This window comes from Scylla paramamosain, chromosome 23, assembly GCF_035594125.1.
Source record: "Scylla paramamosain isolate STU-SP2022 chromosome 23, ASM3559412v1, whole genome shotgun sequence".
In the NCBI taxonomy this organism is placed as follows: Eukaryota; Metazoa; Arthropoda; class Malacostraca; order Decapoda; family Portunidae; genus Scylla; species Scylla paramamosain.
In genome coordinates, this window is record NC_087173.1 from 2,294,553 (window position 1) to 2,321,573 (window position 27,021).

The following is a 27,021-nucleotide window of genomic DNA, read 5'->3' on the forward strand; positions in this document are numbered from 1 at the left end:
ATGTATCAATATGGTGGACTTTAAAAAAAACCTGAATTCGTAAATATATTAGGGTACTTTCTTTAACCCGATTATACATATAATACAGTAGCAGTGTCCCTTTAAGGTATACACACAATTTCGAAATTACAAAGTACACAAATGTAACAGGGATAAAAATGAAAATGTGTGAAATTTGCGAGATTAACCGACCCTAGGGTAGATACTTTTACTATAGTCAGCCCATGGGAGACAACGACAGATGTTCCAGAGGCAGGAGAAAAGGGGGTTTAGTGGAGAGGTGGATAGGAATGACCTGCCACACTGCAGTGGTCTGAGGGGATCCATTGGTCCTGTCATGCAGATGTCAATTGATTTGACCTGCAAATTACTTCTCTACACCTCTGCTGCGGTGTCGCTTAATGAGGTACTGGGCAGGGCTGTGTGTGTGTGTGTGTGTGTGTGTGTGTGTGTGTGATCTGACTACAGTCCTAAGGGGAGACGAGGGGTCAAATGAAGTGAGCAACATCTCTCTCTCTCTCTCTCTCTCTCTCTCTCTCTCTCTCTCTCTCTCTCTCTCTCTCTCTCTCTCTCTCTCTCTCTCTCTCTCTCCGTATGTCCGGGAGTGAACAACAGTCTTGTGCTCACTGCAGTTCTATTTTCAGTACTATATCGTCTTGTCCAAGTTTTTATTCCCCTGTAACTAATTTCGAGCAGCTTATCGAGTTTATCCCTGCAAAACATAACAGCATAAGAAGAGGCTGAGCAGGACATGAGATCATCTGTGTGGAACCGATCTGTTCTCTTTATTTTTACTTATTTATTTATCTATTTTATTTATCTTTTTTTTTCGCTTTTAGCAAGGGAAAGTGACTGGACGGCGAGCGTGTTTGTAGATCCGGGCGAAGGAAGGGAGCAAGCAGGGGCAACAGGTTAGTGGGTGGTGGGAATGCCCGCACTAAAAAGGCCGTCTTGACGTCACTCCTGCTGGGCTCATGTCACCGTCACCACGCTGCCCAGCTTGTCCCTGTGACTCTCTGATGCCACGTTGAACTCCATAGACGTGGTGGCACAGTGGAGGGAAGCTTTGAGTCTGATATCCAGAGAGAGAGAGAGAGAGAGTCTTTCACAAGGGAAAGTTGCTACTTGATACTACATTACTTCATTATTTTTCATTTTTCTTCATCTATCGCTCGCGTGTCTATGGTCGCCTGCAGTTACGTTTCTCTTTTCCTAAGACGCCGTACGCACTTGCCTCCCATTGGCTGCGGCTGTTGTGACCTCCATTCCGATTGGCTGCCTCGTGAATGACGTTGCGACGGTGACAGACATTGCGACCAAGAAGATTATCCCGTTAATGTACAGACACTGGCCATCCCTGCATGCACATCCACACTGCCTGTTTGACCACTCAGCCCATCTTGCGGGGATAAGGAGCAGGAGTGAGCTTCTTATGACATTTTAAAACTCGTTTGTTGTGACGTGAATGAATATGATTACTCGCTAGATGGCAAAACTCCTGCAGGCGGATCTTTGGACCTTCAAGCCTTGAGATGCTCTGAGTGTGGGAGTGTGGTGCTGCCGTTGCTGTGAGTGCGTGGCGCCCCTGAGTGACTGAGGGCGTGGGCACCTTCCTTACGTTGACCCCTACACGAGGCTTGGAGTCCAAGTAGAATAGGTTACTCATGTATGGACGGGGAGGAGCGAGTGGAAGTGAAATCAGCGTGGCCCAGTGAGTGAGGCAAGACACGGCTGATTGTGGTGCGCTTGAGAGAAGTGTGTCGGGGAGAGACTAGAGTGCCTCGCCGTGGCTGTCACAGATGTCTACGTGTACGGATCTTAGTACCTCGCTGTTTCGCCTCGACAGGACCCGAGGATGTAATCTGTAGCTGGCGGGCCTGTGGCAAGGCTGTGGTGAAGTGCTTGTGTGTATGTGTGTGAGGCCTGGCCCTGCCTTGCGTGAGTCACCATGGATCCCTGGCGTGCACTCAGGGTTACTCTGCACCTCCTCCTCCTCCTGCTGGTTTCTCAAGGTGAGTGAGTAGCAGGTGTTGTGTTACCCCCCTTCCTCCACCTCCCATCCTTCCCTTCCCCAATTTGACCAGACAAAAAAATAAAATAAATAAAATTAAATTAAATTAAATTAAAATACAGGAGTATCACCATCTGCCTTCTGTCTCTGTTTGCTGTCATGGTAAAAAATAAATAATCTTCAAGGGTATGTTTGTTATTGCAGTCTTTTTTTAAATGAATTCAATACAAAGAAATGCAATTCTGATAACTTTAAAACGTGACTTGCATATTGCCAGCAAGAACTGTTAATTTTCTTTTCCAATCCAGGTAAAATTTAAGACTTAACTCTTCTTTGTTTACTACTGTGCCACCTTTCCGCGCATCACTGAACGTTCTTCCTTTTTGTTACGTCTAGTTCAGCCTTACCACAGTGCCATCAGGACATTGCTTCATCATCATATCTTTCGTTCGGTTTGGAGGCAAATACTTCACTTTCCTCTCACTTCCCGTCCATCGCATTAGCTTTACCCGTGTCCTCGTCTCCGCCAGTCACCAGGAACCTCTACAGGGTGACGTAACAAGGCGCCCTCAGCGACAAGCGAGAGACTTCAACGCTCTGTTAGGAATCCCAGTCACTTCCTCAAGACTTGATCCCGCAAGACTATATAATATTTGATTCACAGTGGGACGGTAATAGTAAATGACAGCGACATGACGTACGTACAAGAAAATAGATAAATAATAAGTTGTGAGTAGATATGTATAAATTAAATAGATAATTGAATATATTAGTTCAATATCAGCGTGTCTCAAAGAGAGAGAAATATGAGGACATGATAAAGTCAATGCTCTCTCTCTCTCTCTCTCTCTCTCTCTCTCTCTCTCTCTCTCTCTCTCTCTCTCTCTCTCTCTCTCTCTCTCTCCTTGAGTATAAAATGTTATACCTAGACTAATTTTCTGCCGTAGAAATAATAATATTGCAACACACACACACACACACACACACACACACACACACACACACACACACACTTCTTTTATAGAGACAGGTACGTTTACCCTGCTCTTCCTTGTTGCAACACACACACACACACACACACACACACACACACACACACACACACTTTCACCAGCACACCACCGTTAGCTCGCGAAGAGGTGTCATTCGCCTCTTTCACGTGTTGGCTTCATCAGTATGCTACGTCCTTATGTCCAGAGGCAAAGGCATTGTACAGAGGCAAAGGCATTGGCAAACAAACCTAACATTTTTTCTCATTCCCGCAAGATGAAAAATAAATAAATGAATAAACGAATAAATATATAAATAAAGATATGATGTTTCTCTCAGCGATGTAGCTTGAGATATGGAAATTAGAATGCATTGTCTAGTATTCAAGTGTATTACTGTGTGAATTCGAATTATTTCTGTCATTAAACCTTTACTAAGGTAAAAAATATCCATCGTATTATGGAATATTTAATACATTCGTTGTTGTTCTTGTTGATCGTACATATATCTTAATTCTTCTTTCTTTAATATTTGCTTAATTGCATAGTGAAATTTCCACTTGTTGGTTCATCAAGATCTCTCTCTCTCTCTCTCTCTCTCTCTCTCTCTCTCTCTCTCTCTCTCTCTCTCTCTCTCTCTCTCTCTCTCTCTCTCTCTCTTTTATGGAGAAGTGTTCTTGAAGAGGACGCGGAGTCAATCAGTCAGGAAGCGGGGCCGATAGCATGGGAAGGACGCGAAGGGCGAGGCAGATGGAAGGCCACACGAGACGACTCTCTTGTAGCACTGCGTCGTCTATTCGTCTGTTATTGGACGTCGTCTATTCGTCTACATATTAGACTATTAGAGCATAGCAAGTAAATACTGGAACTTGATTATAAAACTTTGCAACCATCACCGCTCTCACAGCTTTTTTTTTTTTTTCGTTTTTCCTTTTTTTTTTTTTTTTGAAAGTTTTCTTGTTCAAGACTGCATTCTTATGTTTGAACATTTTTGTCCTTATACTTTCAACTGGCTCTGATGGAAGTTACTGGTGTTTCCATTTTTTTTTTTTTTTATGATGATTACATGACTGGTAGTATAGCAGTGATTATGCCTCGTCAGTGAGAATCAAAGACATCCATGAGAGCCAGACTAATAATCTCCGTAATCTTCGAAACCCCTTTATGAGAGAAAGCATTTCAAAACACTGACTTAAGGTTATTCATCGCCAGGGAGAGGAAAGGAAAGCTGGTCACATGCCAATAAGAAGCATTTCCCCCTAACACCATTCCCTTCAAGGAATTCAGGTTATACAAGGTCACGCTCTTCGTGTATTTAAGAAAAACCTTGATCATATGATGACCGTCGGACCTTAACCACTGACCAAGTCCCCGGCAAATCACCCCCTACTTCCCCCCTCGCGTCCCTCTTCACCTGTCCGCTGCTGGAAAGTCAGATGTGGTCAGGTGCGGTCACTCACGCGTTACACGAACCGGTAAATTGAATCCAGGTTGAGTATATGAAGAGAAGCTAGGCTCGGATTCACAAAACTTTACTTTTACTATGTATGTGTGTATGAGAATGACAACTGAATCCAGGTTGAGTATATGAAGAGAAGCTAGGCTCGGACTCAAAAAACTTTACTTTTACTATGTATATGTGTATGAGTATGACAACTGAATCCAGGTTGAGTATAATGCTCGTTAAACTATCCATAAAATCAAGAAAACATTCCTAAAAACCTTAATCATTTGCACTGGAGCCTTTTAAAAGTAAAGATGAGACACAAAAGTGTTTGAGAATGCAATAAAAAAAATATAGGTAACAATAGAACGGATAGCAAAAGTTACTACGTATGTTTATGCATCACGACCTTGATGAGCAGATGCGCAGAATAAAATAATAATAATAATAATAATAATAATAATAATAATAATAATAATAATAATAATAATAATAATAATAAAGGAAGCAAGAAGAGATAAGTCGGGGTCTTACGAATGTTTTCCCCATTGATAGTGCAGAATCCTCGACGGAATCAAGAAAACACCATTGAAATCCTCAATAACTTCCACTGGAACCGTTTAATAGTATAGTGTTTTGAGAATACACTTACAAAAATCTACGTTATAATAAAACGAATAACAAAAGTTACTCTATGTTTATGCATCACACCCCTGACGAGCAGAGATGCGCATGATACAAAAAAGTTTCCCAGAACAAACAGTAATCGAGAGAAGAGGAACGTTTAAACTCAGTGACATGCAGCTCTCGTCTTCAGCAGTGCATTACCAGAATATCTGATGCCCAATAGTAATCACTTCCGTCAGCTCATGGAGAACAAGAACGACACTCATTGCTCAGCCTTCTTCAGCAGTCAGTCATTGCACTGTGATTGACTGTTACATGAATTCTCAGCCTCGAGTTCTGAGACGTCGTAATTGTTCTCTGATGACTATTTTCAAAGGATACAAAGATGATTTGTAGAATATTACTTTCAGCACGTGATTTCATTTTCTGAAGCCAAAGGGAAACACGGGAAGAACAGAATATGAAATGCAGATGCTATGGGATGAGGGGAAGGAATGTAGCGTCTGCAGCTCATATCAAATCTTGCAAACGCCACAGAGATGATTTGTCGCGTGTATCATTACTTTGGATACATGGTTTAAATTCCTGGTAGCAAAGGGAAACTCAGGAAGAAAGATTACGAAGTGTGGGAGATGTTATCGGATGAGGGAAGGGAATGTAGCGTCGGCAGCTCGTCTCAAATCATTCAAATGCCACAGAGATGATTTTGTAGAATACATTAAAACTCTGAGCAACTATAATCAAAATCTGATGTCAGAGGGAAACACAAGAAAAAATATATATAAGAAGCTTGGGAGATGTCATCAAGTGGGAAAGGTAGAAAAGCGTTCGTCAGCTCAAGCCTCATATCATTCCTCCACGTCTTGACGAGCCGCAAACCTGTTAGCATCGAGGAGTAACAGGTTCTTTCCGCTCACCGTTACGAGGAACGAGTAACATCAACTAACGGTCGTCATTTCCGCCACAGGGAAAATTACTGCTCTCCCTCATTTTCTTCCCTTACCCCACTTCCTCCTCACACTATAAACTGCTCTTCTACAGGCACCGTATTTGAGACGTTTTGTTCTTTTCTAAATGATAGAGATAATTATTCAGTGACGCATCTCACCCCCCTCTCTCTCTCTCTGATATGCAGCATCCATGTTAAACTATTCCCCGCCTCCCTACTCACTAACCTGCCGCGTCGCATTGCAAGTACCACATATATAAGTACTTTCCCCCATCCTAACCACACAGAGGCACAGGGGAACAACGGTCCACCGGGCTTGAAGTCAGATAAGGACTGGTTTGTGTCGGAAGACGAAGCTATTGGGGCAGTGGTCACTCGTCTTGTAACCTTCAATGAAAGGAATAACAGCGTCACCTTCGAGCTCGAGCCCAACACGGAAGGCGAAACAATACACACGTACTTCACGGTAGACGACCAGCGAAGAGTTGTAGTCGCGAAGAACCTGAGTGGTCTGGTGAGTATGGTGTAGGTGTAATATTGTCTTGCATTCATACAGGTTTTTACGTACCGTTTAGTGCGTGCCCCGTAAGGTTAAGGCCGCCCGGTGCAGTTATTTAAGTTGGGTAACTTAGCACGACTTTCAGTAAAGATGTCATGTGGATTGTTGCTTGCTTGCTATTCCCGGTGAACGAAGGTAATACTACTGGGTAATTTGTTGTTGCTGTTATTATTATTATTATTATTATTATTATTATTATTATTATTATTATTATTATTTTGTTGTTGTTGCTATATATATATATATATATATATATATATATATATATATATATATATATATATATATATATATATATATATATATATATATATATATATATATATATATATATTCTTGAAGCTCCACACATCATAACTAATTGCTCAAATGCTGAATTTAATTTAATAAAGAAAGAATACACAGAATGGTGAGAGCAATAATTATTGTAATATGTACCTTTAACATCACAGTTGAAACCCTCGGAGAAGAGGAAGGACTTCATGCTACGTGTGAAGCTGAATGACAGTAAATTTAACCCTGTGGTTGTGGTGAGGCTGCAGGTGGCCAAGCAGGGGGAGTGGCATGAAGGGCCTAGAGGCTTTGAAGGTCCTCCAGGGTTCAGGGGAGAGCAGCCACATAGGTTTCCAGGTGGCAACTTCCCACCCATCCAAACACCAGACCCCATGCGTAAGTGTGTGGCCTCATGTCACATGAGTACCACTGTTTGCTGCATGCTGATGCTAGAGGGTGAAATCCAAATGTTAATATATACTGATATGTAGCTGAAATTAATTGAGGAGATGCAATTACAAATAAATTGTTGGTTATTGGATATACACTGATTATGAAACTTGAAATGTCACTAATTGACTTCTCACTCTCTCTCTCCCACCCCAACAGCTGTACCCTTCCTGTCAGTTGAAAAGAAATGGCATGTGAGGGAGGGTGCACCAGTAGGCACCCTTGTTAACACAGTGTATGTGTATGACTTGGCACAGAACGGTTACATCTTGGATCTCATTGATCCCACTCAGCTCTTGCAGATTGACAGGAAGACAGGACGCATCACCTTGGCTGCCTCACCAACCGTCCAGCAGGTGTAACCTTTTGTTGTGTGCTCAGGGCTCCCATTGGTAGTACATTTGCAGTAGTCTCAGACTTGAAAGTGATGGAATTTATGGTGTATTTCTGGTCAGTGTTCCTTTAAACATTATTGTGCTTTCATATATTTCTGTAAGCTCTGGATTCTTGCTATTGTGAATGGAAAACACATTTTACTGATACTCCTTGGATTTTTAGGTTGGATCCTTCAATGTGAAGGTGATTGCCGACAGCCCACAAGGCACTGCTGAGGAGGAGGTACAGCTGCTTGTGCTTGCATCCCACCATATCCCAAGCACTAGACCAGACCAAGTAAATCAACTGGACCTCCAAGTGGTGGGGGGAGGAGGAGGAGGATCAGTAACCAGCAGTACAGAGCCCCCCACTGCAGGACATACAAGAGGCAGCCTGACAGTCATCACCATTCTGGTAGTAGTGGGGGTGGTGCCTGTGGTTGGTGCTGTCCTTTGGTGTTGGAATAGGCATCGCAGACTGGTGGCTGCAAGGTCTAAGGTGAGGTGTTTGCTGACAAGTGAAATGGATCATGTACTGAATATGCTGAATTACTTCTTACTCCTCCACTTTTTATAATGAGTCGCTAATCTGATTCTGGTCTCACAGAAGAGTGCAGTTATGTATGACAAGGAGAAGGAAGCTGCAGCCACCGTGGAGCCTGAGGAGCAGAGAGGCAGTGAGTCACAGCAGCAGGGAAGCATTGTAGGCCTGGCAGCACGGTGGTGGCGCCGGGCCTCCAGCAACACCTATGAGGACTCCTTCAGAAACAGTAAAGAGGTGAACACTTTACAATTCACTTTTTTATCTTGCTTGCTGTAGGGATTCTCCTCTCCTTTGTGCATTTAAATAAAAAGTTTACCCTTTCGATTTTTAAGTTCATTATCTCTTTAATATTTTATAGAGTAAATAACTTTCATCTCAGTTGAAATAGAATAGTAATGTCAGTCTGTGTCTGTCTCTCATTATTGTGTTTTTACATGCTCCTCAGAAGCGGAAAAGTACAACCACTGCAATGTCCGCTTCAGACACGTGGGAGTTTCCACGTCACCGTCTCAAGTTCATGGGTATCCTGGGTGAGGGATGCTTTGGGCAGGTGAGTGATGCTCACTAGCAGTAATACTTAATTCCATTACCCAGCCTGACAGTGCAAGTAGGAGTCCAAACCTGAAGAAATGGAGGGTATCTGAGTAATACCTTATTCCATTAACTAACATGACAGTGCAAGTATGTAATAATCAAAACTGAGGAGATTATCAATCAGAATGGTAGATATAGCTTTTAGACATACCACCATTTATCTTCCCCTTCACTACTGCAGGTGTGGAAATGTGAGGCCACAGGGCTGAAGGGTGAGAAGACCACACTGGTGGCTGTGAAAACTCTGAAGGAGTCTGCTGGGGAGCGGGAGAGGAAGGACTTGGTGCAGGAGCTGAAGGTGCTGAAGAGCCTTGGTCAGCATCCTAATGTCCTCTCCATGCTGGCTTGCTGTACTGAGAAAGGTGAGACATGCAGGACACTTAACTGTTCTGGTAAAGGATGCACCACTCACTTTTTGGATGAAAGAATCTGATATTCTTTACTCTTTTTCAGTTTGATAAGAAAGCATTGCTTCAAATTTTATCATGATGATGAATTTTTATATTTATTCTTGGAAGAATTTTCAGTGAAAGATTGCTTATATTGTTGTTTTATAAGATAAAGATAGAAACTGAAGGAGCTCTTGAAGTAGATGTGGGATTAAGTGTATGTATAAGAACAGTGATTTGAGAGAACATAGTTAACTGTGGATTGAAAGAATATATTGACACCTGTATAAAAAGCAGCTCCTGGTCTTCATGAGGTTAATCTCAATCCTACACTGTCTCAGACCCCTTGTTCATTGTGCTGGAATACATGGTCATCGGTAAGCTGCAGAGTCACTTGAGGTCTTCTCGTGCAGACACATCATACAACAACCTGCACGGGTCCTCCTCCTCCATCACGCCAAAGGACTTGATTCTCTTTGCCTACCAGACAGCCAGAGGGATGGAGTTTCTGTGTAGGAATGGGGTGAGTCTTGGTTCTTCTTTTGGATATTCAACTGTTTTATTTGAGTACTCTGAAATAGCTGTATTTACAGTTTTAGTTTTTAACCTTATATGCTACTTTATAATATCTTTAGCTAAGGATCTTTTCTTTTTAGTGACTTAGATGTATGTATATATGAACAAGTGATGGTTATGTATAGATTGTCTCATGATGCGAATTTTCTTCCAGATTGTACATAGGGATTTAGCAACAAGAAATGTCCTGCTTGGGGAGGATAAGGTGTGCAAGGTGGCAGACTTTGGCCTTGCAAGGGACGTGGCCAACAACCGGATCTATGAGAGGAAGAGTGACGGCCGGCTGCCTGTCAGGTGAGTGTTGCTGAGACAGGTCCTCATTGCACTAATTGAAAATGCACACATAACTTGGTACATGATTTATTTTTTGCTTCAGTTTAGCCCCTTTTTCAAGCTTGTGATTTTTGGGTGATTGTTTGTAATTTATACTGTTTTATAATTTTAATGCAAAAAAGAAAGAAGAATGATGTACACAATCTAAAAAAACACTGAATTATAAAGAGTGTGAGACAGGATAAGTAAGCAAGGTTAACTTAGGTTACCTAATCTTATATAACCTAACATAATCCTAACTAATTGAATGTAATATAATCAAACAAATTTTATCTAATTTAATGTTATCTACATAAAAGTATTTGAGCTGATATAAATCATCATTGCCTCTTTCTTATATTTGTATTTTGTATATCCTATTCTACAGATGGATGGCTCCTGAGTCACTCTTTGACAATATTTTCTCTGCAAAGTCTGATGTTTGGAGCTTTGGTGTCCTTTTATGGGAAATTGTTACTCTGGGTATGTACCATTACAGCATTACTCCTTGTTGCCTTTTCAGTTGAGATATATTGTGTTAGGCTGCTGTTAGTAGTGCGTGTGTGTGTGTATGAAGTGTGATAATTTCAGTTAAACAAGATCCTAACTGAGAAAGTTGTATATAGAAATGTAAAATGTAAAGAATGTAATTGCTTTCTCATGCTAGCCAAGTTAAGATATGAATTATAATCTTGTCATGGCAGGTTCAACGCCCTACCCAGGGATGGGTGCCAACGAGGTTATGAGGAAGGTGCGTGACGGTTACCGCATGGAGAAACCTGACCACTGTCGCCGGGAGGTAAGTTAGTGCTTAGTCATTAGGGAGCTTTAAGAGATTAGACAAATTTATGAATGAGGCTGCATGTGTACGCCTGATCACTTCTTGCAGCTTCCCTTATTTTCTTATGTTTTTATTTTGTTTTAGTTGTGGGACTTTGTGTTTAGTGTGGCACTGCATCCTAGTACAACTTTTCCCTTCCTTAGTTTCTCAAGGCATACACTAAGACTCCCTGGACATGGCTATTCCAGCACCTGTCCCTAAAAATCTCTCAAATGGTTCTACAAGGTACCAGCCAACCACCTTAAAAGAGGAAAGCCAGGACATGTATTGAAATGGTAATAACCACAGCAAATCCAGGTGACAGGAATATGATAACTATGATTTCACCTCGGCAGATCTACAACATCATGTACTACTGCTGGGACAAGGACCCCGTGGAGCGGCCGTGCTTCACTGAGCTAGTGCACACCCTGGAGGGGCTCGTCATGACAGAAGTGGAGTACATTGAACTGGACCGGTTTCCAGATCGCAACTACTACAACATCATGCAAGGGAAGGCTGATGAGCTTTTATAGGAGTGTTTTAGTCTTGGTGAGCACTGTTAGCAATGAAAAAAGAAGTACAGTAGTCAGTTGAATTTATTGTAGTAGTAGTAGTGGTAGGTTGATGCACAGTGTAACATCGTAATAGCACAGTCAGATTCTTATTGCCAACTTGTGGGTGTGAACAGTATCTTTAGTGTGTGTGTGTGTGTGTGTGTGTGTGTGTGTGTGTGTGTGTGTGTGTGTGTGTGTGTGGTTGTTGTCCTTCCACACTTAATTTATGGGACACTTTGTGGAACGTGCCTGTACAGTCATGGGTAAAAATTGAGTAACCTGCCACACTCCTTTTCACTGTGTCAATTATTTTCCCACAATTATAAGTCCTCTGATCTCTTTATAATCCAATATTCATCAGGATGTGTATGGAGACTGTCAGGAAAAATACTTAATACAGTGGGAAATTGTGGCATGTTGGAACTTTTGACCATAACTGTATCTTAAAATTAATGATCCTGTGCCTAAGTAGCCCCTCCCACTTGTGTGAGTGCGGTAGTCCTAGTTGCCACTCATCTGGTCACAGTCTTGAACTCTTCACTCTCCCATTGAACCCCTCAGGAGTCTCTCAGTGTTTTGCTCATGGAGAAACACTGTCAGAGATGCGAGTTTAAGGTTCCTAGAGAATTATTCTTAAGAAATCTAGAATCTTTAAGTGGATACATGCTTCATTATTTGCTGATACTTATGAAATGTTACATGTAGACTCTCATACTAGACCAACAGAAGATGGTACTTTTAAGGCGGTGAAGTAGAGAATTATAAAGCAGAGTAAATCTATGGAAAGTTTATGTAACTTAGATACATTTAGTTAGATTTATATTATAAATGATATACAGTATATTTTTCTAGCATGTATCATAGGAACCAAAATTATTAAAGATTTAGTGCTATATACCACCATTTATCTGCCATTTATCTTGAAACTTGTACTAACTCTGGTGCTGATTGCATGGTGCAGGAAACCATGTGTTGAGATAGTTAGGTGAACACTTTACAGCTATATTGTAGTGAGACTGTTGTGTAACTGTGTGTATCTTGGGTGTTTGTTGGTGGTTTGATGGATTCTTTTATTATTTTACCTGCAAGATATTTATAATTCTATTCATGTTCTTTATACATTAACCATGTGTTATCACTTACCATATCTTTTGTCTCTTGAAAGGCACATGGTTCTAGAAAGATTTCTCTCCTGATCATTGTCCAGAAATAACACAAAAACACAGGCTGGGAAAGCTTTGGCCTGAGGTCTGGTTTTGTTGTGTAGCTGATAATGCTGGTGATGCATGTTTTGGTGAAAGAAAGAATAGAAAAAAGGGGAAAAAAAATACATAACCAGTGATTGTGTGAGTGGAGTTTTTTTATGTACTGTTTCTAATAATTTTATTCATTAAAAAACTGGTTATGGTATAGGTATAAGATTAAAGCTGAGGAGGAAACCACACAGGTGTTGTGAATTCAGCTTGACAAATGTAATCTCCTTGATATGAGGAAATCCATGTGCAAGACCTAGTGTGCTTTGTTGGGAAAAGACATCCTATCCTTTAAGGCAAAAAAATATGGTACATGTTTGTTAATTTTCTCATAAGTAATATTTGCAGTAATACTCATGTTCATCATGATTCATTATGTAAAAATCTTTATATGAATTAACTGGTGACTAATGATTGAGTTACTCACTGAAGAAGCTTACAGTGAATTACTGCCCTGTGACTCAGGACCTGCTGTGAAGTTTTGCTTCCTGTCTTTAAAGTTTACAGATCATACTTGATAGAGAATAACTTGTAGACACCAATATTTTTGCCAACTGTGTGATTAAAGATGGATCTTTAATGAAGAATATAATAAGGGATTCTTTTATAGCCACAAAATCATATGTAAGTATAAGAATCTGCCATTGCCAAGTGTTGTCCTTGATCCTGCACAAAATTTTACATTTATTTTCCAAACCTATTTGACTATGAGACTCTTGACAACTGATTGTTTTCCTCAATGTTGTTTAATCTCTTAATATTACACTGCATCAGGACAAACTATGAAAAGGAACAGGACACAGATGGGAGAATTAAGTTTTTATTCAAGTGAAAAGTAATGTAAAAGGAATGGGTACATATATCACAAGTTGAAAAGTGGCAGCTGGTGCTCCCCTACCATCTTGCTGTGAGGGGCAGTGACCACCTGAACAGTAACTGGAAATGCTGCACCAGGCATGCCATGAAGCACAGCTGCCTCACCATTCATAAAAGATACACATTACTTGTACATTCTTTAGAGCTGTATGTGCAGGAGGGTTATGGGTCTCTATTCTTGGCATCCATGATAATACTGATTCAAGGGAAGACTGGAATAGCTTTATCAATAAACAAGCTATCCAGTACAGCACATTGCATATGTTTTCTACATGCTGGGATGGAGTCACTCAGCCCCAGCAAGATCATGTTTAAGAGCCTGAAACTGAACCTGACATTAAGGAATTACTGTCAAGGAAAAGCAAGAACTTGACACAGTCCACTAATTCATGTGGATTCATTTGATGCAGAGGGGAGATCTGCAGGAACAGCAAACACCACAGGTAGAGACATGTATCACTTAGTTCAATATAGGGTAAGCACTTTGTATGCACAATCTGTACAGTAAAATGTGACCATTATTAACATGAGACATTTTCAGTAACTGTTTTGATTTTTAAAAGATACGTAAACTTCCAAAAAAACAAATGTTAGTACTTTTCAGCCATTTTGGCTTGAATGTTTCAACACAAATAGCTAAGAAAAGTTTTCATTGCCTAAAAAAAAAGGGTCTTTCTGGGATACTTAATCTGATATTGTTCAGGTGAACTTGTACTTCCATGGTTCTCTGTCAGTATGTTTGTAAGCTGAGTTTAATAGTATTTTGAATCACACACAAGTCAGCAGGGCAGTGAGGTGCTGTGGTGCACTCCTGGTGGGTGGTAGGTGAGCACCACACCCAGGAGCAGGAGAATGAGGCATCTGTAGTGGGTACTTTGATCTTTTTGGCTTCTAACATCTTTGTTTACAATGAATATTTTTGGCAAATTGTGGCTGTAACTTGGATTTATAATACTCCTATGTTTGATTTAACTTACTGAAACAAAATGCCTCTTTGATGGAATTTAGCTTGTATTACTACTAATGTATTTATTGTTATTTTCTTTAATCAAGAAATATAATACTGACAGAGTTTTTGTTGTATATGAATGGATCAAGTATGAAAGTGACCACAGTGCAATATTGTGGTTATGTTGTCTTGAAAAAAATACAATAAAGTTATGAAAGCTGACATGGAAAGCACCTTTGCTGATCCTTCATGCAGACATGTCTCTCGAGAGTACAAGAGTTGAGACGGAGACTCCACACTACAAATCATTTAAAAGGCTGAGTTACTGTAGTATAATTTTCATGGATAAAATCACAAGGCAGTACTATTTAATATATCAGTGAATATCAAACAATTTTTTTTCTGTATATATCTGCGCATGTTCTGTAAGGATTTTGACAATCAAGTGGTAGGGGAGCCTTAAGCCCCTGATAATGAAAGGATTAGATAATTAAAGTGCAATGAATGCAATAGTCAAGCCACAGATGCTTTCAAAACAATGTGTATGTCACACCCTCTCAGTGGATGAGTCATTCTCTGATATGAGTGTGGTCTCATTCATAGGATAATTAGGTAGCAAGATTATAATCTTAGAATGCATTGAGTCTTATGAAAAATTGAAGTGCTTCATCTTGCAATTATAACAATGAAGAATTATGTTGTTAAGACAGTAGATATTTAAGTAATAATATTTTTGTGAAATATCTTAATACAGTAGACACCCAATAATCTGGTGCTTCACAATCCATTTCTTCAATCAATCTGGTCACTGACAAAAATGAGATAAGACAATTATGTTAACTAAGAAATTAAAAAAGCTCAAACCCATATATGTGTGAGTGAGCAAACATGAAATTTTCTGTATAAATAATGTATCCAAAATTTCAAGTGAGTACCACATGAATTCATTTTTGGCCCAAACTAGATACACATTTTTCTATTACTCCATGGTATGCTAAGCAGCCAATGGAGGTCATGCTCCAGTAGCAGAGATGCTGCCCAGGTGGTTCACAGCACTGATATCCAGACACCACCAGACATGTTTGTCCACAATTTTATCTTTGAGACTTTCTGTTGAGGTAACTTGATTTTTTGGTGTTTCATGATTACCAACAGTCCCAGGTGTGCATCACTGGGTATCTACTGTACACAGCTTCACATCCAGAGTGTCACTACAGTGCTTTGTGCATTTAACCAGTAACTACATACATGATTTCTGTATATTTCTTGACATAAAAATTGCTTTATTTTTAAAGTTCTCTGTAATTTCCAGTCAAGATGCTTGACTGAAAATGCAGTGCAATTTACTTGCAGGTATTGTATAGATTATTACACAGTTAAATACTGGCAACAGTTGTAAATTTGGTAGTGAGAACACATGGCAATGTGGCATGTGTGGCCACTCCCAGGCAAAGGCACTGTGTTGATGTGAGGGGCTTTGAGCAACCCTCAGCCTGATGGCAGACCAGACCAGCCTTGTGTGGGAGCATCCTGGTATTGCAGTGTCTGAGAGGGAACAACAGATACAGTCATTTACTTGCTTAGGATGAATAAATGACAACTGATTTTTGTTGCTGAATCATAATTGTTTCAAAATAAATCTTGATAGTTTACAGTTGTGTTCCATCATACAGCAAAATTAATCAGCAGCTTATGAGGTTATGCTGTGCAAGATATTCCTTGATCTGAAACACCACATACTGATATCAAATTAATTATGAAATTGGCATCATATCATTAAGTGATAAGTGTTGCAATCAAGACAATCTTTACTATCAGGAATATCTGATGATTTGATACTATTTATCGATACTGCTTTGCACTGGTATTTTCTTCTATAAGTGAAGAAATATTCTGTATGGCCATGTGAAAAGAGATGTACTGAATAATAGTTAGTATTTTACTGCTTTTGCTTTGATATGGTATAAAGTTTTTAAAATTCTTACATGAAAAGATCTACATTCCATCATATATTGTGAGAAACTGGTCATCACAAAGTTATATAGTTGCAATGGGACAGTGTTTGTATTTGCTCAAAGTCCCTTGTAGATCATTCAATGGATTGTCGGTTATCACAATATCATTTCTTTGTGTGCATACATATTTTCCTGTCAACTCAATGAAATATTATTTCACATAACAATAATACCCTGGCAGCACTTACAAATCTGAGTCATTAAAATGTTACAAATGTTCAAGACTTATGTACGTATACACATTTCACACCAATGGAGGAGCCATCAGTACACACTACTTCACTACTACTGAGTCTACCAGGCCCGTGACGTGCAGCCCCACACCAGTGCCGGCCCTAGACTCTACAGATGGACTGGTTCATGGCACTTGTGTGGGGCCTCACGGCTCTCTAGGTGGCAGTAGCAGCAGACATTAAAGATGCTCTGACCTCATGAAATGTCTAACTAATATGGTCTATTTAATTACACTATGTTATTATCACACAGAGAGCAACACTAACTTATCAATTCTTTTCACCTTGAATATACTGTATGCATTTAAATACTGGAATGTAAATGTAATTATAGTCATATGCAGTGTGCCATTAGGCCATGGCACAGTATTCTTCTAGAACATTTTTAGTTCAATATAAATAGACATTTATCTAACATATGTATTACATGGAATTGATAAGCAAGTGAAATAGTAAGTGATATGTTGTGCTTCTCAGCAAACCTAATCCTTAAGAGCATTCCAAGATGAGTTTCTTTTATTCAAGTGAGTATATTGAGAATAAAATTAAATTAATGTTTAAAGCTTTGACCATAAAATGAGTTTTGAAAGGAGCCACTGTTCTTAAACACTTAAATTGATTTTGGTGGATTAAGATTATAACTGAAATATGATTTCCAACAGATAATAATACGGGCAGCTTTATATTTACCAACGAATCTCTATACATTTTTAAAAACATTTGTGAATTTAAAAAATAATAGATTGGGCTATTTTTTCTATAGACTTATATTATATTAGACGAGATACATTCACAAAACACAAGAAGGATCCTGTACATCACACACTTGTGACATTTTATGCCACAAACATGCAAACATATTACATATCATTAACAGATAATGTATTTAGATGTGAATATCCTGAAATTTCGCATAGAGGAGTTTATACAATGAAGTCAAATTCATTGCCATATCATGAAAAGTTGCCCCCATTGAAAAATGTTGTTATTAAAGTGTGCAATTTATGCAATTTCCTTTTATTTCTCAGATTGTTCAAGTAAACAAAGATTCTCTTTGTAAGGATGAATTTTGCATTCTTAAATCAAGACAAAGGTAAAAAAATAATAATAACTGAAAATTTGTGATTTGAGTGCCCACTAGTCACCATTTGCCAGCACACTAATTTGTTGAAAAGCACTAAACACCATATTATATATATATATATATATATATATATATATATATATATATATATATATATATATATATATATATATATATATATATATATATATATATATATATATATATATATATATATATATATATATATATATATACTCAACAAATGTACCAGTCAAGCATTTGTTATACATATCTAGAATTTAATGTGCTACCACCTTGTGCAAATATTTTGAGCAATATGCATTAAATAGAAAAATTATGACTGCAAAATTATACATTTTATAAAGGCAGTATGTATTTGCATGTAATTAGCAGTTTGTTATTTCTAAATGCAATGTTACAAATTGAATGTGAGGTTTATAATACTGTTTGCACTTGTGTACTTAACAGTTTCTTATCCTGCATAGCCTTAAAGAAATTCATTAATATTTGGCAATTTATAGGATATGTAAATAGTCATATAAAATTATTTAACAAGTAACTTTTATAAAATTTTGCAAACTCAACACTTAGGTTAATGAACCCATCTTGAACAACAACAACAAACACCAACGCAAGTGCCAGCCTTGTATGCGACACCACCAAGCCACCACACAGGAACCCACAAGGCTTTCATTCTCACACCTACACACCTTGGGAATCTGACACTCATTGACAGCAAGCCAAATCTGCACACTGAGCTTCCTGAAGTATAATATTCTACATAGATGCAGGCATGTTGATATAAAAATACCAACAAATTGTGTTAAGTTTGTAATGCTATACTTTTTTGTTCAAAGCTATGTTGTCACGAAATACTATAAATGTAACTGTTGAAGATTCCGAGATGCAGGATATTCAACATCACTGTAAAAAATGGAATGTAAAAATTTGTTTCACACTTTTTTTGTCAAACAGCTTAACTTACTCATCAGCACCAAGGGGCAAAAAATATGTAATGTATTATGGTCCCTGTTAAAAAGCATTCCTTCCAATTAATACTGATGACCCAGAGCAAAATATTTCATCCTCATGCTTTTGTGAAAGGCATTTGATTAACCACCAGTGTAAAAATGTATTTGTTCACAGTAAATGTTCTTTCTTTTTCATTATTTTTTCACAAGGAACTCTACTACATACATGTAAGGTCAAATGAATGTGTGGCATACGAATCTACAATACATCAATACACTGGAGGAACACCGAGACCAATAATCATGAGGGCCATCGTCTGCTCTATACACACTCACTACCATAAGCCACAGAGAAGGAGGAAGGTAGACCCTCTAGTAGAGGGAGCCACGCCTCATGTACTTGTCAGTAGACTGCAGAAGCTGGAGGGACATTAAGCTGACATTCTTCAGTTCATCATTGAGATGCTTTTTCAAGACCATGCTTAGCTCTGGTTCATGCTGCTGCCAATGAGTCCTGATCTGATTGGCCAAGTGGGAACTTACGTACTTGCTGACCAGTGACCCACCAGTCATGTGGGAGAGGTCAAGGTGCACATCTCCCACCACCAACTCACTCCTCAGCTGGCCCACCTCCAGGCGTCCCCGGCATGTCTTCAACTTCACCCACAAAGTTATCTGAAGCACAAGAATTTGTTACTGTTATCGTTTGCTGTAACTAGTGTAGAAAAGCATCCATTATATTGTCAACTAATGATTTTTTAGGCAATGCTTACCCGTGCGTTGGAGGCAGTGACTGTGAATGGCCCTCGGGTGGAGAGGGGGATGACCTTGACCAGTTTGCCTGAGATGTCATACTCCCCATCAAGCAGCAAGGAGTCATAGCGCAGGTTGATCGTCACGGCCAGTGTCTGGACATTCACACATACATCCTCAATGATGAACTCTGACAATCCCTGCAAAACAAATAAAAATTCAGCATGCTCTGGCCATATGTTCTAAGACACTGTAATTTTAAGATATATTGTTTTATTAATGGTATCCTTTGAATTGATGGTTACTTTTGTATGGATTTCATTATATTTTGTGGTCTGTTGATGTTACATATATGGTACATGATGATTTTTCTGTTTGTGCATTGAGTAGGTACTTCTTATGAAGGCAGCAATAGCTAATTCATATTATTTTCCAAAAAGAAAAAAAAAATGACATGCTGTAGAATAAGGTTGACAAGTGTACTGTTAGGGTCACTGCCTTAGTGCAATATTAAGTAACACATGAAATATTTTAACAGCTAGTGGTCATATTAACTAAGTAGTAGTGATACTAAAAACAGTAGTAGTAGTAGTAGTAGTAGTAGTAGTAGTAGTAGTAGTAGTAGTAGTAGTAGTAGTAGTAGTAGTAGTAGTAGTAGTAGTAGTAGTAGTTGTTGTTGTTGTTGTTGTTGTTGTTCCTTACCTAATGAACTTAAATATGGTGAGATTATTATTATTATTATTATTATTATTATTATTATTATTATTATTATTATTATTATTGTTGTATATTTATTTACTATTACAGTTAAGGTGAAACTTACAATGATTTCCATGCCTTGAAGCTTGACCACAAAGCTTGCGGCAGAGTGCTGGTAGGAGAGGAGCTGAGACTCCACCACGAGGGGGTCAAGGGCGAGCACCTCATCACCGCCACTCTCCTCCTTCTTCATGTCCTCTCGAAGCGTGGCCAGCAGCCCTCTGATGACCTCCTCCCCCGCAGCACTAATGGCCCCGCCTGCTGGAGTGGAAGATTAACAACTCCAGATTACCAAGGATGCATGAACTGTTGCATTAATTCACTGTCAGTTCTTGAAACGACCAAATAAAACCCGTAGACTTCCTTTACATCGAGAGGAGGGAGAGGTATGAGGCGTGAGTGACAATGCCACCCTATGATCACAGCTATCGTGTTGGTAATGCAGTCAGTGAAAAGGTGATCACATTGAACACATACCCTCCTCAGAACCCGAGTGCTCTGTCATCGCCGCTATTCCCTTCGTTGCCTCCCGCACCATCACGCCCTCATCCTCAGCTCACCGAGTCACTCACACGCCCACCTCCGCCCTTCACGTGTCCACGGGAGCCTTCACGCCCTACTCTGCCTCCTCACATCGTGCTAGGCGAGCTGTTCTGGAAATCCGTTATCTAAATAACAGATAAAGAAGCTTATTCTTGTCCTGGCGAAAGGCGTTGTGAGGAGCAAGGAAGCGTGTCCTTCTGTGGTGTGCCTATTGATCGCTGAGTTGTGGCTTGTGGCACGTGCCTGGCTCTCTCATTCCCCTCCCTAGCGGCCCTCTCTTCCTTCCCCTGGCTGGCTCCCCGCCCCCTTCTTTCCTATCACCTGTCAGCTCATCCATCCTCCTGGCCCTCCCATCCCCCTATTCCCTTATAAACTGCTGAACTATTTCTATTCGTAATGGTGAACATATTACTAAATCTACATGTGCCTTCCTTTGCAGTGCCATGGTCCTGTTACGTAGGCATTTCTACTTTAATGTGTTCGTGCTTGTAACATTAAAGTATGCAACATCAAGACGGCTTTAGTAACATTAAGGTATCAAATCTTCGGTCCATTTTCTTTCTTTCTTTCTTTCTTTCCTCCTTAACTATTCCTTTCCCAGTCAAGGGTGTTTCTTCACTCAGAACTCTCGAAACGCGCGAACAGTTACTATCGCTATTAAGTTCTTTTGCATACATGAGTGAAGAAAAAACAAGGAACGGTATTGAGTGAGACAGTCGTCCTCTGTGTGCTTGCCTTACGTACCGATAACTTAGCGGTATTGTCGTTCATAACTCTTATCACACCTAAAGCTGTTAAATAACTGTACGTAGTTTGCAAATTCAGCTTACCACTAGACATTATACGCCGTCTAATTATTATACGTTCCCATCACATTTCTAGAGAGATAGAGAAATGAGAATATGATTCTAGGAGAGTGAAAAATTAACACATATACAAAAGAGATAGCGAGCAGATAGTATATCTATATTATGTGGCTTATCTATATTTGTTTATTCTATTAACATTGCGGTACAAACTACTACAATATCTGCTTTATACACAAAAATGTTGATTCATATATCCCTATATCAACGTGTACCATTGACACATTTCCAACGTGTCTCGCGCTGCCTCCCTTCCTCTCCCCCTCCCCCACTTCCCAGCATCCGCTGTGTTTGTCCTTATTTTATGTTGGAAATATAAATAATAATGATGAAAATATAGTGCACTTTTTAAATTATTGAAATATGTTAAACTGATTAAAATAGTAAAGATGTATTGTAGGGATAAATGAACACATTAGTCCTAGTTATTTTTTCTTTCCCCCTTACTATAGCTCTCCCTCATCCCTCCCTTAACCACATTTACCCATGGAATATCAACAATAATAACATCCTGGATGCTATAACACACCTTCTAAATATATAAATATGTTAATCAAGTAAAACACTGTATATGAAGATTAAATGATAAAATTTATACTTGTCCTAGTTAACACCGGGAGCCTGTAACCCTGACACTCGGGCTCCCTCCCCGGTCCTCCCTCACTTCCCTTCTATACGTGTAAACAATGGCTAGTCACCGAGGTACACTTCTAGTCATCAGTATTTTTCCCTTCTTCCTGCTCCTCCAACCCTCTTGTGGCCGGGATATAGAGAGAGAAATGACGGTGGAGGTGAAAGCAGGGACGGAAGAGTGTTTCTACGAGACAATAAAGGCCGGTGAAACTCTTGATGTAGAGTACCAGGTGAGGGGTAGATCTATGCTAATATCTTTTTGCAAGTCCATGTTTTTTAGCGTTTTTGTAATGTCCGTGAAAAGTAAGTGTTTATTTATTAGTCACTGTGGCTGTGTGAGAAAGTGGGTGAGAGGTGGTGTGTTCCGGGCCAGGGTAGGGCTGAGGGTTGCCTAAAATTTGTGGGTTATTCTGCTTCACGGCACTACCGGTAAGCTTGAATTGCAAATTTTGGTTCACGTAAGGGAGGAAAATTCACCGTGCATGTGTTGGATGTTACTGTGCAGGAGTTGGCGGTCATAACAGATGCTTTATATTGTTTTCTCTTACTTTGGGGGTCATTATACTTTATGGCAGTGGTTCTTAACCTTTTCAGAGGTGTTGAATCCCAATGAAAACCTCTGTTCCAGACAAACTCTTCAGATGAAGCCTTTCGCCACGAGTTAGATTGGATGCCTAGATTTGAAGCAAATTATAACTAACTTGAAATGATTCACTTCCTGAATCTGTAGTATGCATTGCAGTAAATCTTGCCAGTAGCATCTTGTCATCCCTCAAGTACCCAGCCCCAACAAACTTGGGGACCTGATGGGTTAGCTTAGGACCTAGCCTAACAGGGGAGCTCCAACCCTGTCAATGCCTCCTGACCCAACCTAACCTTATAAACATTTGTTTTTGGCTTCTGAAGAGTCAAGATTTTTTGTAACAAATATTTTCCTGCAGGTCATTGATGGTGGTCAAGGAGAGCTAGACATAGACTTCTACCTCGCAGGACAAACCGGGGAAATTCTTCTGCAGGATCTGCGGCGCTCTGAAGGCAATCACAGGTGTGTATGTAGTCTTGAGGACAGTTCATCTACAGCTGTCACTTGTGAGATGAATCATAATACTGCAATGTCTGGCTACAAGGGCATTACAAGGGTGCAAGAAGGCTCTATGGTACTAGTGGTTTTGTGGAATTTGTTGAGAGTAATTTTATGGTATTATTTAGATGTGAAACTTCAAGAATTTGTTGTGAGGAGTGATGTGTGTGTAATTGTGTATGGAAATAGCAGGGAACTTTAGAATTGTTAATTTTCCCCTAGAAGAGTATTGTAGAGAATTACCTTAGCTCTCTTTCTTAGGACTGTTATATGATATTCATGTTAAGGTCACCATCAGGCCCATGCATTGGTCTTGAGTTATAAATCAGTTTGCCAGACAGATCTACAATTATGTGATTATCTTAAATTTTGCAGGTAATGTTTTGACTTGCAAAACAAAATGTTTTTTACAGAGGATGAAGTTAAACCTCATCAGATCTCTTGAAAATATAAGTTGGGTAATGACAAAAATTAACCCTTCTCTATCATCAGGACCACGATCAGCGAGGAGGGTGACTATCGGATATGCTGGGACAACACTTTCTCCCACTTCAACACCAAGACTGTCTTTTTTGGTATCACTGTTGAGAGTGATGAAGATGATGACCTCTGGGACGATGGTCTGGAAGAAACCATCACAGCAGAGGAGATTTATGAGATGAAGATTGAAGACATCAAGGTGGGAGAGATAAGCTTTTTTTGTTTCCTATGAAGATTTTAATTCCTTTCTAAATTGATGCCATTGTGGTGATATCACTGGGATGATCTCAATATCCATGCCAATTTTTTTATCTTGCTTTTGTAATCTTTGCCATTGTCACAGTCTTGGTCATTATCAATGTTTTTTTTTTTTACTGTATGAATATTAAGATTCTGTTAATCCATAATTCCTTGCTTGCTTCTAGGATGCAATGGGGAGGATTCGCGCTCACCTCACCAAGTCACGGTTCACACAGGATCAGCTGAGGGCATATGAGGCACGGGATCGCAACCTGGCCGAAAGCAACTGTACCAAAGTGACTACCTGGTCAATAATCAACATTACTGTCATGTTGGTGACTGGTCTTATTCAGGTGAGGGATGTGTGTGTGTGACAAGGGAGGGAGAATTAATGCATGAAACCTATTTTTCATGCTCCTCTAATTTGTCATTTCTTTTTTTTTTAAATGAAGGATCAGTTAGATGGATGTTTTTATCTGTTCATTAATTTTGTGGGGAGAATGATAGAAAAAAGACGAAAAAATAACTGAATGTGGTGAGGAGGACTGTAATCTGATTTCTTTCCTGCCCCTCCAGGTTATATTGTTACGAAGCTTGTTTGATGACAAATCTCGACTACATGGAATATGGAAGAAGGGAGCTCCATCTACATTTTCCTAGGGGGTGGCTAGTTAGGTTTTATTGATGTGTGTAGGTTTTTAACTTTTGTCTTTCCTCGTGGTTCTGAGCACAGCTTTGTCAGAGGCAAGGAAGGGATTGTGAAGGTGTGTTGAACTACTATTTTTTATTTTATTTTATTTTTTTCAAGTTTTTTATTTTAACCATTTTAAGATTTTAAAGACTTGAAACTTGTGCCTGTGCTGACCTGAGTACACATGGAAAGTGGTGCGTTGGGGACGGTGTGTTGTGGTATTATAATAGTTACCAGTTGTCAGGGAGTGAAAGCACAAGTGTCACTTTATGAGTGGTATGCTTTAGTGCACGAATAATCATTGCAGCAATAATATCATGAAAGGCTTGTATATATTGTAGTATGTTTGTGAAATTGTGACTGCAAGATACATTGTATTTTTAATCACAGTGTGTTATGGACCAACTGGCTGGTTCTGAGGCTCTTTTAGGTCAGTATGTCAATGCAAAAGGGCATTTTATGTTTCTCAGTACCTTAAAAGTTTTGCAGTTTTTAATAAGTGCCATATTTAATATTATTGTGCTTTGAATTACACTCAAGGATGTGTTATTTGTCACACTAAGTTGCTTAAGTCATTACATTTCTTCATTCATTCTGCTGCAGAACATCCCACTGGATATCATTCACCACAAACAGAATCAGTAATGTCACTTTGTGTACAGACAAAACTGAGTGACGCTAAGTTGTACAGCATGAAAAGAACTTTAGATCTCTATAGTATGGAAAGATTTACCATTAATTAATGTGTATAAAATTAATTTATAATTGGTTCATTCATATGAAGAGTAGAGAAATGGAAGCAGGTTGTATTAACATATTTTGCACAGGGAATGGATGGCAAGCAATGTGTGTTTTGTGCAAGATGATGCTCTGTACTAAACTATCAGTATTATATGCAAAATTGGCAGTGCTGTCACTCACATTGCAGATTGATCTGATGCACATGAAGCTAGTAGCTGTATGCCATGTGTGTTACTAGTGTGTTACCACCTGCCATGCATAGAATTCTGAATAGTCACACTGTTGTAGTGAATGCTATCCCACTGGTGGAGTAGTATTTTTTTTCTAATATTTTGCGGTGGTGTGGAAAAGTATTTAATTATTATAGCCAGCACTTTTATTCACATACAAAGGGCATTATTAGTGATGGGAAATGAGTAAATTGTGACTTCATAAATCTTGCACTGTGGCCATGGAAGGCCTTCACTTTCTTTAACATATAATTAATGATCCAAGAATAAAGTGAAAGCTGCGATTTATATAAAATTACTGCTTCTAATGTAGTTGTTCATAACTTAAGATTCCAATGTAACTGTTATTTTAGTAGTTTCAGTAATTTGGCAGTTAATTTTTTTAAATGTCAAAATAGCCTATGGTGGTGTTGTGCTTTATACCATGCTTGTTAAGATGACCAAATGCAGTGTATGTATTATTGTTAACCAAAACCTTACACAATACAACTCATACACAGTGCATCACAGAAAGAGAAAGCACAAATAAGGATTTATTTTGTTGGTAATTTTTAAACATACAAGCCTAACCCTTAATGGAAAGATAGTTATTTGTATGTTTAAGATTGAATTATTAAAATGTTGCTTTTGATCTGCAACAGGAACTTCCTCACACTGGGATCTAGGTGTTGATGTCTGGAGCTAGAACTTTAATTCCAAAAGTAACATGAATATTTTCAAAATACATTAGGCAGTGGACTTTGCAGATGTAACTGAACAGAATATATTTAAATTTTTATGGTGTGACTGGAGCATTCAGTCATGGCAAGTGTTTGTGCAGTAAACATTCACCCTTCCAGTTAACACAAAATCATGACTAGCTTTTTCAGGAATTTTTAAATAAAATTAACTGAAAACATTCATACAATTGTCCACATTGTTATACCTTCATTACTTTTAGTTTGGGATGTAGCATTATTTTCAGACTTAATGCTGCAGTGTCATTGCTCACCATCACCATATCAGATTCATATTAAGACTGTTAATATGGGAGTCATGATGGAGAATGATCCAACTTGATAGCCAAGTTGGATACAGGTAATTTTAAAATCACTCCAAGTCTACTTTTCAGGTGAGCTCTGTTCAGGCAACTCAACCACAATTTTGTGTACT

At 39.1% G+C, this 27,021-nt stretch overlaps 3 protein-coding genes across 7 annotated transcripts; 2 read left to right on the plus strand and 1 right to left on the minus strand.

Moving 5' to 3' along the window:
* The first annotated feature begins 1,324 nt into the window (after positions 1–1,324).
* On the plus strand, positions 1,325–21,420 carry LOC135112001 (tyrosine kinase receptor Cad96Ca-like). Of its 2 annotated transcripts, XM_064025784.1 has the most exons (14): positions 1,325–2,012; positions 6,308–6,534; positions 7,032–7,248; positions 7,462–7,658; positions 7,861–8,175; positions 8,284–8,454; positions 8,666–8,770; positions 8,996–9,176; positions 9,545–9,726; positions 9,934–10,073; positions 10,480–10,574; positions 10,796–10,890; positions 11,268–11,463; positions 20,413–21,420. In XM_064025784.1, exons 1-13 carry the CDS (start codon positions 1,949–1,951, stop codon positions 11,445–11,447), a joined length of 2,169 nt encoding a protein of 722 aa, XP_063881854.1. In that variant the 5' UTR covers positions 1,325–1,948; the 3' UTR covers positions 11,448–11,463; positions 20,413–21,420. The 2 variants fall into 2 exon arrangements, with proteins under 2 accessions (XP_063881854.1, XP_063881853.1); XM_064025783.1 differs by lacking the exon at positions 20,413–21,420 and having other exon boundaries at positions 1,327–2,012; positions 11,268–14,768.
* On the minus strand, positions 13,529–21,134 carry LOC135112006 (uncharacterized). 4 transcript variants are annotated; one of them, XM_064025814.1, is made up of 5 exons: positions 20,842–21,134; positions 20,429–20,622; positions 19,626–19,805; positions 19,400–19,527; positions 13,529–16,091 (listed from the first exon to the last, which is right to left on the minus strand). In XM_064025814.1, the coding sequence occupies exons 1-5, from the start codon at positions 20,900–20,902 to the stop codon at positions 15,923–15,925; spliced, it is 732 nt and encodes a 243-aa protein (XP_063881884.1). In that variant the 5' UTR covers positions 20,903–21,134; the 3' UTR covers positions 13,529–15,922. The 4 variants fall into 4 exon arrangements, with proteins under 4 accessions (XP_063881884.1, XP_063881883.1, XP_063881881.1 ...); XM_064025813.1 differs by having other exon boundaries at positions 20,429–20,625; positions 20,842–20,983; XM_064025811.1 differs by having other exon boundaries at positions 13,529–19,527; positions 20,429–20,625; positions 20,842–20,983.
* Positions 21,421–22,378: 958 nt separating the features above from the next.
* On the plus strand, positions 22,379–26,769 carry LOC135112007 (transmembrane emp24 domain-containing protein 1-like). Its single transcript, XM_064025816.1, has 5 exons — positions 22,379–22,636; positions 23,348–23,451; positions 23,980–24,166; positions 24,393–24,560; positions 24,784–26,769. The coding sequence occupies exons 1-5, from the start codon at positions 22,460–22,462 to the stop codon at positions 24,865–24,867; spliced, it is 720 nt and encodes a 239-aa protein (XP_063881886.1). The 5' UTR covers positions 22,379–22,459; the 3' UTR covers positions 24,868–26,769.
* The last annotated feature ends 252 nt before the right edge of the window (positions 26,770–27,021 follow it).

Excerpts from the sequence above, each read along its gene's own strand:
- LOC135112001 (XM_064025784.1), top strand. The coding sequence starts at position 1,949 with ATGGATCCCTGGCGTGCACTCAGGGTTACTCTGCACCTCCTCCTCCTC. Across the intron at positions 7,249-7,461 it reads CCAAACACCAGACCCCATGC|CTGTACCCTTCCTGTCAGTT; the intron begins GTAAGTGTGTGG and ends CCACCCCAACAG. Across the intron at positions 10,891-11,267 it reads CTGACCACTGTCGCCGGGAG|ATCTACAACATCATGTACTA; the intron begins GTAAGTTAGTGC and ends TCACCTCGGCAG.
- LOC135112006 (XM_064025811.1), bottom strand. The coding sequence starts at position 20,902 with ATGGTGCGGGAGGCAACGAAGGGAATAGCGGCGATGACAGAGCACTCG. Across the intron at positions 20,626-20,841 it reads GCACTCGGGTTCTGAGGAGG|CAGGCGGGGCCATTAGTGCT; the intron begins GTATGTGTTCAA and ends CTTCCACTCCAG. Across the intron at positions 19,806-20,428 it reads TTCAAGGCATGGAAATCATT|GGATTGTCAGAGTTCATCAT; the intron begins GTAAGTTTCACC and ends TTTGTTTTGCAG.
- LOC135112007 (XM_064025816.1), top strand. The coding sequence starts at position 22,460 with ATGGCTAGTCACCGAGGTACACTTCTAGTCATCAGTATTTTTCCCTTC. Across the intron at positions 22,637-23,347 it reads CTCTTGATGTAGAGTACCAG|GTCATTGATGGTGGTCAAGG; the intron begins GTGAGGGGTAGA and ends ATTTTCCTGCAG. Across the intron at positions 24,561-24,783 it reads TGGTGACTGGTCTTATTCAG|GTTATATTGTTACGAAGCTT; the intron begins GTGAGGGATGTG and ends CTGCCCCTCCAG.